The sequence below is a fragment of the Cotesia glomerata genome, linkage group LG1 (genome assembly GCF_020080835.1).
Source record: "Cotesia glomerata isolate CgM1 linkage group LG1, MPM_Cglom_v2.3, whole genome shotgun sequence".
NCBI lineage: Eukaryota > Metazoa > Arthropoda > Insecta > Hymenoptera > Braconidae > Cotesia > Cotesia glomerata.
The window spans coordinates 4383250-4397325 of record NC_058158.1 but is presented as its reverse complement, the minus strand read 5'-3'; the positions used below and the strand labels follow the sequence as shown (position 1 = coordinate 4397325).

At 30.8% G+C, this 14076-nt stretch overlaps 2 protein-coding genes across 6 annotated transcripts in view; both read right to left on the bottom strand.

Moving 5' to 3' along the window:
• The window catches only part of LOC123275413 (neurotrimin-like), a 129662-nt gene that overhangs the window by 104485 nt on the left and 11101 nt on the right, over positions 1 to 14076 (bottom strand). For 2 of the 3 annotated variants that reach the window (XM_044743516.1, XM_044743517.1), the window contains exon 1: positions 6642 to 7019. The exons of the other annotated variant lie outside the window; for it this stretch is intronic. In XM_044743516.1, the coding sequence (XP_044599451.1) occupies positions 6642 to 6753 (112 nt within the window). In that variant the 5' untranslated portion in view covers positions 6754 to 7019. Of the gene's footprint in view, positions 1 to 6641; positions 7020 to 14076 lie in introns of those variants that run through there. 3 annotated transcript variants of the gene reach the window in all.
• Positions 4649 to 13077, bottom strand: LOC123275414. Of its 3 annotated transcripts, XR_006511680.1 has the most exons (4): positions 11991 to 12428; positions 11526 to 11891; positions 11290 to 11391; positions 4649 to 4664 (listed from the first exon to the last, which is right to left on the bottom strand). XR_006511680.1 is itself a non-coding variant. In XM_044743521.1 (3 exons), the coding sequence occupies exons 1-3, from the start codon at positions 12459 to 12461 to the stop codon at positions 11345 to 11347; spliced, it is 396 nt and encodes a 131-aa protein (XP_044599456.1). In that variant the 5' UTR covers positions 12462 to 13077; the 3' UTR covers positions 11234 to 11344. The 3 variants fall into 3 exon arrangements, 2 of the variants coding, with proteins under 2 accessions (XP_044599456.1, XP_044599455.1); XM_044743521.1 differs by lacking the exons at positions 4649 to 4664; positions 11991 to 12428 and adding an exon at positions 12459 to 13077 and having other exon boundaries at positions 11234 to 11391; positions 11526 to 11871; XM_044743520.1 differs by lacking the exon at positions 4649 to 4664 and having other exon boundaries at positions 11234 to 11391.

Here is a 14076-nt window from a genome sequence, read left to right as displayed (position 1 = left end):
TTTTTTTTTCTTGATCATTTATATTGTTTGTCAAAAAGCGTACATTTGTGAATAAAGTTTTTCATCACTTCATTGATTACTTTGAAGTAATCAAAGGGTAAACTAAAAAGGTACTCTCGGGAAATCACATCAAATATACGTTCGCACGAAGCGAGAGACTCTCTGAGAATAAAATAAAAAATACAAAAGGTCAAATTGATGAAGAAAAGAAATAATAAAAATAAATAAAACAAAAACGAAAGCAAACGAAACTAGATGGACATAACACGTTATTTTGAATTTGAAATGAATACCCGAGCTGAAAATAGACTCACTATTACACATAGTGTACCCAAGCAGATGAAAGCGGTCCACTAGCAGAATACCTAAACGAAGGGCTAGCGAGGGGAATATACGACGTATCGGAAAATAACTATCTGAGTAGTATCAAATGTTACGAGAATAAGTACAAGAGAATATGAGGAAAAAAAACAAAAGGTATTGGAATCGATGTTCGGTTTGTCCCAGCGGGTCTCATAAAATTGATCCAATCATGGTTAGCCATCCACGATGGGGCCTTCTTGAGGACCACACGATTTACGTCTACAAGTGACCAAAAAAATTTTTTACCAAATCCTGCTTCAGATAGATAAACTTAAACTGTCGAACCGGAATTGAAATTGAACAGGTATACTCACCGATAATTTTATTATCGTCTCTATCTGTTTTATTAGGTCAATTTATTTTATTGTCGGTTCGACTCAAAACTTATTTTTTCTGAGTACGGGCATTTTAATTTTATTTTTTCATAAATTAGTTATTCATTTTTTCTAGCTATACGTCATAAATTACTTTAAAAAAAGAAAATAAATAACTATTTAGGTTACTTTTTATTGCGTTTTAATATTAAAACAGACTATTAACTGTGCAATAAAATTCACATGAACTATCTGAAAGCCAAAAGCTCGTAAAACTAAAATGATAATTTTTAAAAATGTATTTTTTCAATTTATTCGTAATTCACCATAACGATAAAGTTATTTTGAATGTAATTAATTAAAAAAATTCTTTTTTAGTCTACATAATTATGATTACTTAATTTGTTTACATTTTCTAATTGAAAAACTCAATTAGTACATGCAATTATTTTAGCTTCATGTTTTATTTTTTATTTAAACCAAATGTATGTTTATTAATAAGATAAAAATGTTTGTAGCAGTATTCTGTCATTCAATGTGACTTTGGTTAGTTAGAGGAACATTTTCTGTTTCTGAATAAAAATATTTTGGCCTACCGCGAAAGTAATTTGTTATTTAACATTAAGCAAGGAGTTTAAAGTCTAAAAGTAAGTAATTAGTCAGAGAAATAATTTCTTCTTCTTCTAACAATTCAAATTTTTTTCAATTGTTGGTATTCAGTCACTATTTTCTGATAATTATTCCCAAAAAATACCGTAATAAGTTTATCATGATTGACGATATTTAAAAAACTATTGTATTTGATTTTGTTTGTTAAAAAAATTACTCCGTGGTATTAATTTAAATGGAAACTTTTTTAATAACATGTAAACAATAAATTTGAACAATTATGGTATGTGCTTCGTCAAACATGAATATTATTTGACAGTTAAAATATACGTGGCCAAAATAACGAATCATACACGTATTTTGATCTGAATATCCAATACTTGAATTTGAGTTGATAATAAATAATATTTTCCATACTATATGAATATTACGATTATTTGAATGAAAAATATATCTGTAATCGTAATCGACTGCGGTAATTGTTTGAAATTTAATTTTCATAACAAATAGGAAATAATTATTATTTATACCAAATTAGTGAATTGTGAACAATTACTAGTCTGATGTAATACTAGACGAACCAGTATAGTAATCATTATTCTACATATCGTATTTACTGATATCAATCTTTATGATATTAAAAATAATATATTTTGATTTTTATTTTATTATTATATCTAATCATTGAATTTAATTCGATATTTGAGAATGTTATTAAAGATACTTGATGCATAAGTAGGTACTACTAATTGAACGGAATGAAATAAGTAGTCACGAATTAAAATAAAAAAAAGAGAAAAAAATTTCATGAAAACTACAAGTACATAATTTATCGTAAATATCTTTTTTTATTTTGTTGATCAAGTATTCTTGTATTATTATTTTTTCCCAGTCTTTTAGTCATTCAGTCATTTAAAAATGGAAAAATAGTTCAAATAGATAATAACTCGATACGAACAAATTGCATTGTAACACGAAGACAATGAACGAAAATTGCAATTTCTATTCAGAGCGAATGGAAAACGATTAAATGAGAGTAGCAGAAAAGAACGAGTAGGGTAAGAAGAATGAATCTGTATACTCTGTACTGACTATTTTATGTAAAACTAAAATGTTCAGACGAACTACATAGTTTCAAATACATATACAAGTATATACAACGACAAATAAATAAAAGTACCACAAGTTATTCGAAATAAACTAGATAATTTACCCGAACAATTGGATACTTATAAAATAGAGTCTATACACAGTACAGCTAGACAATGCAAACTAGATCAATTACAGCTAATCACGTAACGGATGAGAGAAAATTATTATTCTGATGGGACTTATTAGTGTAACCACAACCCAGACACAATGCTAATGCAAGTAGTATTGATTAACGAGCAAAATGGCAAGGACAAGAGGGTAAAGGGCATCACACCATTCCAGCACCGTTAACATACACCCATACTAAATTCTTTATATATATATATATATATATATATATATATATATATACGTGTAGATTATTAATTCAACAACAGCTCAGAGTGAAATTAACAAAATTATTAACTGCAAGGAATTTTTATGGTCAATAGTTTGTACGTATACCTCCGTCTCGTCTCTTCTCGTTTCGTCACGTAATTTGCATTGCCCGAGCAACTTCTTTTCCGTCCTCTCTCTGACACCCCTACCAACATACCGGTACACTGCCGGCAACACCATCGTAACAACTACGTGGTGCATTTTTTTTTAATTTTTTTATCACAGCATATTTCGAACGGCTGGATGAATTTTTTTCCATTCCTGCTCTCTGGTTTCATGAACGCTTTTATAAAGCTACAGATACTATATAGTAGATATGTATATATATATATATATATATATATATATATATATATATATATATATATATATATATATATATATATATATATATATATATATAAAATTATACAAGTCAATTGCAATATTTTCATAGAAAATTTCTGACGCAATACGAGCTAGTTAAAATAAAATAAATTTATACAAAAAAGTTATTTTAAAATAAGCAATGTTGTATTTATTAACTTTTTCTTTATTTCGATTAAACATTTCTATTTGCCTGACTTGGGTGTACCAATGAACGATGGTAATTATTTCATTTTTACTTTATTTTCAATCCACTTATAGTTCAAACAAACCGAAACATTTTCATCAAATATTAGCGCTGGGTTATGATGAGAAAAATTATATATTTACTGAATAGAGAAGCAGAAAAAAGTATTATAAGCTTGTGGATAAAAATGATAAAAAAATTTTGGCAAAAAAAATTTGCCAGCTGGTACCCGTAACCCGTACCCGTACCAAGTGAAACCCGAGTCTTTAAATGTTCGGTTGATCGGTCACTCTTAATCGTTGATTAAAACAAAAAATAAAAAGTAACAACAGTTGCACGCTCGATTAAGTAACATGTAGAGTTTGTATTACCATATTAACTCGTCCGCGTCGACACACACGTGTTACACATCAATTTCTCCCGCGTTGCGGCATTCGATTCAACACCGTGCCACTGGCCTAGCCCTAGCCCCCTAACTTTTATTCTGTTGTTATAACATACTGCTTGAGAACAGCTCAACCTCGAAAACGGTTAAATGCCATCGCCGTTACCGCTACGTCCCGGAAGATTTGAATATCCTTGTGTCGACGGTAACCAGCAGTGATATCGATTCCTCGCAGCCTAGCGGTATAGAAGTTACTGAGCAAGCAAAGAGAGAGGAGGACAGGCAGGGGAGAAGCAAAAATGTTGGCACGCGATCGAAACGAAGCACCACCAGGTAACACCGTATACGACCTGCTGTCAAACAGTTCTTCTCCTTGTCACCTACACTCGCACTAAAACACATACACATACACACCTGAATATTTTCATGAGATGGAAATATTTTAAAAAAGTATCATCACGTGTATTACAGACAATACAAGTAAAGCCTCAAGCGCAGTGACTGACTAAAACTCCATAAACTACACAGCCAAAGTAGTTTAGTTTAAAATTCCCTCCTACTATTTTTGCTACTTGTATGTGAACATCACACTTTGAACTGAGCACATATTGCCCCAAGGGGTGGCTGAAAAATTATTGGCAACTATTTCAAAGATATTACTCCTCTATATCCCATCTGTCTCTCCATTTTTCCGTTCACTTTACTCTATTATATTTGACAAACAGAAACGTTCATTTGACAATGATCCAACTAGATTGGATAAAGATACTCGTATCCAGGGAATTCCTATAACAGGTGAAACTATTGCTATTGCTATTACTGTTTTAAATGATAAATTTATCTATACTAAATTTTACCAACACTGTTTAAAATTTTAGTGTAAAAGTGCTCGCAATAAATTTTTAATAAATTTATAAATTTTTATTTATTATCGCTGAGAGGAACTAAATACCAATTCTCCAGATCTAGTTTTCATGATTTTTTCGTTGGATTTATATTCTTTTTTTTTATTATTATTTTTATGCAGTAACTTTAAGAAAAACATTAAAAGTAAGCCAGTAACTAGTCTGAAGTTTGAACAGTCCAAATAGAATGACCGATATATGTATATCTGGATAACTGTATAACTATAAAGTTAAAGGTCTTACTGAAAGCCACTTACAGCTCTTGCAAGTACGAATGCAATTACCGTTGGGTACATTGAAGAATATTATGATCGTTTACAATTCACCAACATTGTATATGTAAATATACAGATATAGATATATTTACTCAGAGGAGCATGCTTGACGAGCATTACGTTTGCCGGCGCGATGGTGAACGACATCAAATCGATTGCAAACATTTTAAAAACTCGGAGACATCGGCTCCTCGCGTGGACCATCTGGTTGATAGCTTTATATACTACTACTCGCTGTTAGATTCTCGCGAATTTATTTTTTGTATGTTATTTATCTATGTTTCCTTCCGTTTTAGTTTAAGTTTTTATTTATTTGTGTTTTTATTTTTTTAGCCCGGGTTCTTTCCAAGTTCGCTCGTGTCAGACTAGTTGAGCAAATAATCGTCGTGCTGGGAATTGCCACTTACTGAAACTTTGCCGCTAACGTTTGCGCGAGTCTAGTGTAAGAGCGATCTCAGCACAACCATTGAGACATTTCCCGCTCCTTTTTTTTTATTTCATCACACGTGTTTTACGTGACGTTAGTAAGTGAAATTGAAAGTTTTCAGATTAAATTTTCATACATACACAGTAAATAGAAATACAAAAAAAATTGATTTTTTTCCTTATCTCAATAAATAATAAATAAATCTCAGCAACTTTAAATTGTGATTATAAATTTTTTTCACTAGAAAAATAATTGTATTGCATTGAAGGATTTTATTTTTATTACATTGCACAGATTATCCGCAATTATTGATTAAAGTTTTTATTGATGTTATTCGTAAAATTTATCCGGATTACTGAAAATAAAACAAAAAATAATTTAATTCTGGGAAATTAAAACTTTACAATGCGTGAAATCATTTAAAAATTAGCGCTACATTCCACCCCGCAAATATTTTATCGTTAGCATCTAAAATGATTGATGATAACCGAAACATGTGGGTCATGATAATATTTCGTATGAATTAATTTCTCCTATACACTTACAAACTCTCGCTTACTCACATGAAGATACTCTCACCTAAAATAAACATACACAGATTGGTAAACTCAGCGCCGTCGTTACGTCATCGTTCATTAACGAAGTTTAAGTATAACCCACGTATCAAACACGAGAGTTAGTCGATACTTTATCGAAACAAGTGAGAACCGAGAAAGTTTCTTGAATCCAATTATACACAACGGATTATTCTATCCAAGTTCAGAGAAGGTGCGACACAATGAAATTGACACAAACTTTGCCTAAACTTTAAAAACAAAAATGATTTATCCAATCCTCATAGGATAATATCACGTACTCCAAAGTTCAATCTAGCGTTTCGGCAATCGAATATACGGTTACCTACTAAAAAATGTATCTTAAATTATCCCACCGGTGAATTTTAAAAATACGAAGTTGAATTGGTGAAAAAGTTCATCTTAAAGTATAAAAAGAAAAAAACCAATTGACTAATCGATTGGACTTATTCACAAACTGCAGCAACAAGCATTTCTGAATGCAATTAACGCAGAACTTAAATTTACCCAAGATTTTTTTTTCACTCAACCGACGAAGAATACGAAATAAAAAAAAAATATTAAAAGTGAAGTACTTCCAAACACGTCTATATTAAACTAAATTAAACTAAATTAATCAGCCAGTCGTTGAGGGAACTTTTTAATTGAGATCTTAACTTTTAAAAAGTATGAATAAAAATAATAATAAAAATTTTCTCAACTCACCGACTAGTTGGGAGCTCGAAGTTACGATGAAGGTTGCGAGCACGACGCCTATTACAAGCCGATGGCACGATCTAAAGACACTTCTCGATAACATTGTTATCACGTAGCTCATGGCCCATTTATGTTCTTCTTCATCCACCAGTTCTTGTACAATCAACTCACCTCGATTCAATAAAATCAACTAACCAACCAGCAATATAAATAACAACAATACCAGCAGCAATAACTTGAACAACAGTAATAATTATTACAACAGCAACAACTGAAGAACCAATGATTCAATTACACAGCAATTATCAGCACCCCTATCCCATTTATCGACTATCGCGCGTGTCGTCCGCGTCACGACTGAAGTTCTAACTTGCTGGAATCCAGCATTATATTAAACTCAACCTCTCGACAATTCTCCCCACTTAGTGGGGCACGCGGCAAGGGTTTCTCAGTTAGACAGCGCGCGCCATCCATCCCCCACTTTCATTCTCCATCGTGTAGTTCATCCCCCTGTGCATTTGTTTTGCCGGTATTTTACATATATCTCTAGTATCTATATACAGAAACAATATGCACTGTAAAATTCATATTGAGATTATAAAATACTGTACTGAAAAAAAATTAACTTGATTCTCAAGAAATATTTTGAATCAAGTTAAATTTACTTAAATCAAGAAAAATATGTGTAAATTCATGTGTTCGAATCAATATCACCTACAAATTGTGATGCAAAATGACCATTCATGAAGATAAAGTAAATTTATGGTTTATTTTATTATCTTTTTACTCTATCGATTTCAAGTGTAAAAATTATTAAATTTATTTATTGTAAAAATAATGAATGACTATTGAAAAATGAGTTCAATTCAAAGTATCTGATTGTAGAGGGTAAAAAAAATAGATGCGATACTAATTTGATCGTTAGACTAGAATTAGACCCCCTTTTTACTGGATAAGTCATTACCATCGTCAGTCACATGGTTCTAGGTTAAGTAGAAAAAGCCTGGAGAATAATATAAGCTGAGCGACAGCGTAGGCTCTACATTTACTCTCCTCGATTTTCTACTTTCTTTTTTTTTATTTCCACCCAGTGGATTGCTAAGAGCACGGCTGACTGAACACGACCTGCATCCCTTATATACACAAGAGGTTGTCGGCATGTATAAGTTGTGTGGAAGGCAACCAGCTTCTTCATGTCACTCTTCTGTAAGCGAGCAGGAGGACGAGGCTTCTCATCGGTATCGTCTCAAGTCGTCACTGAGAGGATCGGGTGGGAAAGATTTATCGCACGTGTCGTGCGAAGGCGTATTCACGCCCGATGACCTCGCCATAAATGACGTTATCACGGTATAATCGAGCAAAAAAAAACTAAAGAAAGAATGAGAGTGGATTGATAGGTATTTCTCGCTTAGGCATTTATAATTTTTATATGAGTTACACTCTGACATTTGCTATCCACAAAAATTACCATGAAATCGATAAGGGTAATTCGAATCGTACTGATAAAGTTTGAAGCTGTTGAATAATTATTTCATTTACAAGTCAGTGGTTAATATGATTGATACTGTAATAGGACATAATTAAACAATTACAAAGAAAATTTGAGTTTTAGTGTAATTATTTTGAAATAATTGACTGGATAATTGAAATGTTTCGGTTAGTTGAAAGGATGAATTTTTAAGCATACTATTTATTAAGAGTAAAACATAAATATTGTATGTATAAAGAAGACACGGTGTTTCGTGATCTTCTGTTGCGGTTTTCGAGTCTTGTAATTAGTTACTTAGCAAGCCAGACAAATGGCAGCTGTCCTGGCGCAGAGACAGGGAAATACGACACATGAGTCGTGTAAAGCAAGAATAAATGAAGCCAGTTAAGTACGAGTGTCGATCGTGTAACCTCAAATCTTCTCCAAACAATGTCAATTAAAGAAACTCAATTGATACTTTTTTCTCTTTTGTTTTTCTTTCTCTTGTCATTTAAAATTAATCTGACCATTATTATTGCCCATTACTTTGAAAAAAGAAACATGACTTGATACTTTTCCGTAAATAGAAAAATAGTTCTTATATCTTATTTTATTTTATTGAGGTTTGAGAAACCGTAAAAAGTTGAATTTTTTTAGATAGTAAAACTTGATAACTAATTCAAGACTACCTTTACTAGACTGATTATTTATCAGTAAGATATAATTTATTGATAACAAAATTTAAAAGTAATATACCCAAATGGATCTCCTTAAATTCTGCATAAATAAACAATGATTGAACTACGGACATTTATTAATAATTTCAAAAAAACAAATCAATACGCAAGTTTATTATTGGACACTGAAACCTATGTATTATTTTTATAGAAATTGTAAGAGAACACTTAAATAAAAAATTATTTTAATATTGAGAATGTAAAATTATGATATAATATAATCCCAGAGCAACGATAAAAATTCTAATTCTTCTCGATGTAACCGAATTAAAGTTTATTGATATAATATTAGAAATATGTATGGTTCAAAATATCTACTCGCTAATAAATCAAATGATGATGATCGTCTTCACCTTTGAATTACTAACTGATTGTAAGTTAAGACCCGCCGAATAAGGATCAGTACCGAAATAAATAGTTAAAATATGAATTATTTATTATAAGATACGATAAAAAAAGAGCTATGCCATTTCAGAAGAGAGTTGAAATTAAGAACAAATTTATTTTATATTATAACTCGTATTGCTTAAAAAATAGGTCCAAGTTCATAAAAATTAAAAAAAAAACTTGTTAATGTAGATCTATAATGTTGAATTTAATTAACCTCAATTTGGATAGAATCACTGTGTTTAAAAATTTCCACGTGTACAAAACTAAAAAAATTAACTAAATACTAAAATAATTTATCCTATGAAAAATACTCGAAAATAATTACAATCATAATATTGTTATTATATTATAATCTGTAGAATACGTAATATCGATTGATTATCACAATAATTAAACTGAAGAACTTGGTGCTAGTACATTAGACACTTTGACTTGCTAAACTCCAGTTTAAATTCCAGTATCGTCCAACTCAATTTGCGAAGACTCACTATCTGGTTAATTTTTTTCTTTTACCATCTTCTTTTCTCACTATCACTCTCACTTTTCTTTCAGTCGCTGTCTTGCTCTAACTTTAATTTTTTTTATTTTTATATTTCATCCTCTTTTACTAAGTACCACCAGAAACCCACTGTACTACCCTCATATTTACACTTCTATATATATGTATAGAGCAGACTTGTACTTTTCGAAGAATAAAACCACGACTAGACTAACCAAACGATGGAAAAGAAAACGACCAATTCTCACGTATTTCTTTATATCACCTAATTAGAAATTGAGACATTATTAACAGCTGATGAGATTCAACTTCATTTAGTTAAAACGATTTTCCCACCCATTTTCAAGCCACCAAATCGACTACTACATAAAATGTGCAGGTGTAAATGAGAATTGTGATTAGAAGCGTCGACAAAACCTTTACCAGTCTGTACTCTCAAGTTCATACAACTAATGTGATTGAACTCTAATGAGCAACGTGTTCTTAATTTACACGTAAAACTATGCACGACATGTGGTAAACTGTACAAGTATGAGATTATAGTTAAGAAAACTTTGTTCCCATCATTCTATTAAACAAGTATTAACTTTTCAAGTATTAATATTAACTTTTATTCAATTACTATCATCACTGAGTTTGAAAATCCGGATTCTCTTTTGTTGTCGTAAATAATAAAGTAATTTAAATATTGATAATAAACATGTTCATCAAAAAGTTTTGAGATTTTCGGATAACCAATAACAAATTTATAAGTGTTGACATTTTTACATTTAATTTTTTAATATCAATGTTGACTAATAATTATTTTTATTATAGAGACACTAACAAATTTTTAATTGAAACATCCGTAGTCCACGTAAAGATGAAATTAATATACATAGAGTGCAATAAATATGTGCTTTTACTGTAAATATTAGATATTTTTATGTAAATAGAGTACATGAAGAGAATTTATCACTCGACTGATGTGAATAAATCCAAACTAGAAAAAAGTGATATCTTTTTAAATATTACACGATCACACGATATGTTATGGAGCCGGCTCAAAGTTATTTTTTCATTAGAAATGAAAGAAACCAGAAAAAAAACGATACGATTTTTACTTTATGTATAATAAAAAGACATTTAAATGTGTATCAATCTGTATTAATACCGAAATTTCGCTCGTCAACCCTAATAATGTATGTGAGTAACAAATAATTAATTAGTTGGAAGCACGTTGAAGTCGAAGTATTATTATTATTTTTAACTATTGAAGTGATATTAAATGATATTAAAATAATTAATCTTTGTAAAGTATGAATTTTTAAGAATTTCCGAATGTTACCCATTTTAACTTTAATTATTCATAATGTTTAATAGTTAGCGGCTCATATCACCGTCAAGTCGACGTATAATTTATACGCTGCATTACTTAAAATAAATATAGAAGATATACATGAATTATAAAAGTAAAAGAATTCAATATAATTTTTAAGTATACTATTAATAATATTGAACTCATTCCTTCAATTTATAAAGATTTAATAATATTGGATATTTTTGTTCAAATAAGTTGATTACATTTCAAAAACTTCAGCAGTTTCCAAGTCGATATATTTTTTTAGAGTATTGTTGATCACGTGTAATGTCTACGACAGGGACCATCGTAAAGTTTATAATAATCTGTAAAAATAAAAGAAAAATAAAAACAATAAATAATAAAACATACAAAGATGAACATAAATAGAGAGATATTTATGAAAACGTAGTATACTCGACGTGAAAATAGAAACTGATAAACGATCGTCATTGCTTACTTGTTCTGTACGCCATCACGTCGTACGTTCCATTATTTTCTTTATTTTCTTTACTGTTAAATTCAGTGCAAGCATTGTGACACAACATATGGCAAATACTTGGGAAAGATCGATCCTCATGGTCACGATCTCGAGCGCAAATAGTGAGAATTCCATCGCCATCGAAATCTTCTTTTAGTAGTAATTGATAGTCCATGGTCGTTTCATCTTCATCGTCCATACCGTCGGTTTCATTTCTATCGTTATTATTATCATCACCATTCTCAGCTAAATTATTTTCTTTGGTATCCAGAAGTTTAGTATCATCATCGCAGTGACTGCAGTGACACAAATTGGATTGTGCGAGCTGTATCAAAGCAAAGATGGCTACAAAGTTTCACATGAATTAAAATATTAAAAGAAAACAAAAAGTTAATTAATGAAGTTTCCTTTGAATAATTATTAACTGAAGATATCTTTACTTACTCAATATCAAAGTGAAGACGAGAATTTCACGGCGTAAATTCATTTATAAATGACGATGAAAACACGAGCAGTGATTACTATTGATGCAAAAGTAGTGAATTGCAAATAGATAAAATAAATTACAAGATACGTCCAGTTTGATATTGATTAAACCACTGGAAGTACTGAGTCACTGAAGAAATCCAAAGAGAGACACAGTGCCGTGTTCACTGGAGTGATTAAATGTTATACCATTTCAAAGGCATGACTAAGACGAAAGTTTATGTCACAAGACCCGAAAGTTAAAACCGAGGAGCATTTAGATTGAATTAAACTTACAACTATTTCAAATAATCAACCTTCAATTCTAAGTACTCTAGGCAAAATATAGATACTTTTCCGCAATACTTTACATTAAGCAATTCAATTACTATGTTGTTGTTTAAAGATGCTGATAATGAGGCTATCAGTATTAACATTATGACCTACCATTATTTTTACTCTATTATCATCAGAATTTTATTATCTTAGAAGATTACTGTCAGAGCAACCTCAATATGTTGGAGTGTAATATTCAAGACTGAAGACATAATCCACAGTAATACATATCTCTCAAAGTGTCTATTAATTCTTCCACACGTGTATATATATTAATACGTACTGTCAGTTACTGTCTTGCAAGTCACGAATCACCAGGTGACAATAGTACGCCCTGAGCACATAACAGCCAACTGCCAACTATGTAGTAATATATAGATATACATATGTAGTTGTAGTTCTAAGTCATAAACCTACCACCATCACCTAACCACTACCAACACCACTCGATTTGCATTTTCATTTACCAAAGTCCATTGTTCATTATTATTGTGCGCAAATGTTACCAACACGTCAACTGGCCCTGAGGCTGTACAACGCCAACGGGGAATAACATTTCCACCATGGAAATACCGTTGATTTATTACCATACCGTAGTGGCGGAAGTTAAGTTGAGCAACCGAACGAGAAAACATGAAACTTGCCAATCTTGAGAAGCAAACTAAGTTTTACCACTTTAGCGCTTTAGCTTACGAAATGCTTACGTGACCGTCCAAACAGAAATAAACCCTGACTCGTAAAATTTATACATACGAATCCATAGCTTATCATAGACATACAAATACATACATACATTTTTATGCATTATTACGCAGGGGAAGATAAATTGTTTTCTTAAAAAAATTCGCATCTGAAAATCGCTTTAAAATAATCGGGAATAAATATTGTTATTGTATTTTTAATCAAACAATCAATTTATGCTTTTAAAAATAAACATCGAATGATTGTTATTTTATTATGATTTACGATCTTACGTAAAAATTGTAATATTTCAATAAATAAATATCTTATTATTCATGTTCATTTCTGAATATTTTATTATTTAATTTTCACTTATTTATTTATCATATAATTATAAACACGGAAATTTATGTCGTGGATATGACACTTTATCAACAGTGCAAATGAAAAATGGGATATACAGGAATTCAATTATAAATTTTATTATATAAAAATAAAATAGTATTCGACTAGAATTATGTGAAATTATGTGAAGTTATTAAATCTCAGTCGAATCGTTCAAGAGAACTTAACATAACTTCACATAATTTCACATAATTTCAGTCGATTCGTTCAAGAGATAACTCCACATAACTTCATATAATTTCACATACTTTCAATCGATTCGTTCAAGAGATAACTTCACATAACTTCACATAATTTCACATAATTTCAGCCAATTCGTTTAAGAGATAACTTCACATAATGATTGCAAGCAGAGGACTGAAATTTGGAGGCAATTAAGTATAACTCCCCCACAAGGATCCCCTCCCAACGACGACGCCAAAAACAGGTTTAAACTTGTCGGATGACGTAAAAACATGATGTAATCGAAAGAGGAGGGTTTAAAAAACGTTAAAATTCACGATGACGACGCTAAAAAACAGGTTCAAACTTGTCGGATGACGTAAAAATATGATGTAATCGAGAGAGGAGGGGCTAAAAAACGTTAAAATTCAAAAAACTCTTACCCCTACATCGATAAAACAGAACATCATTCGGTATCAAA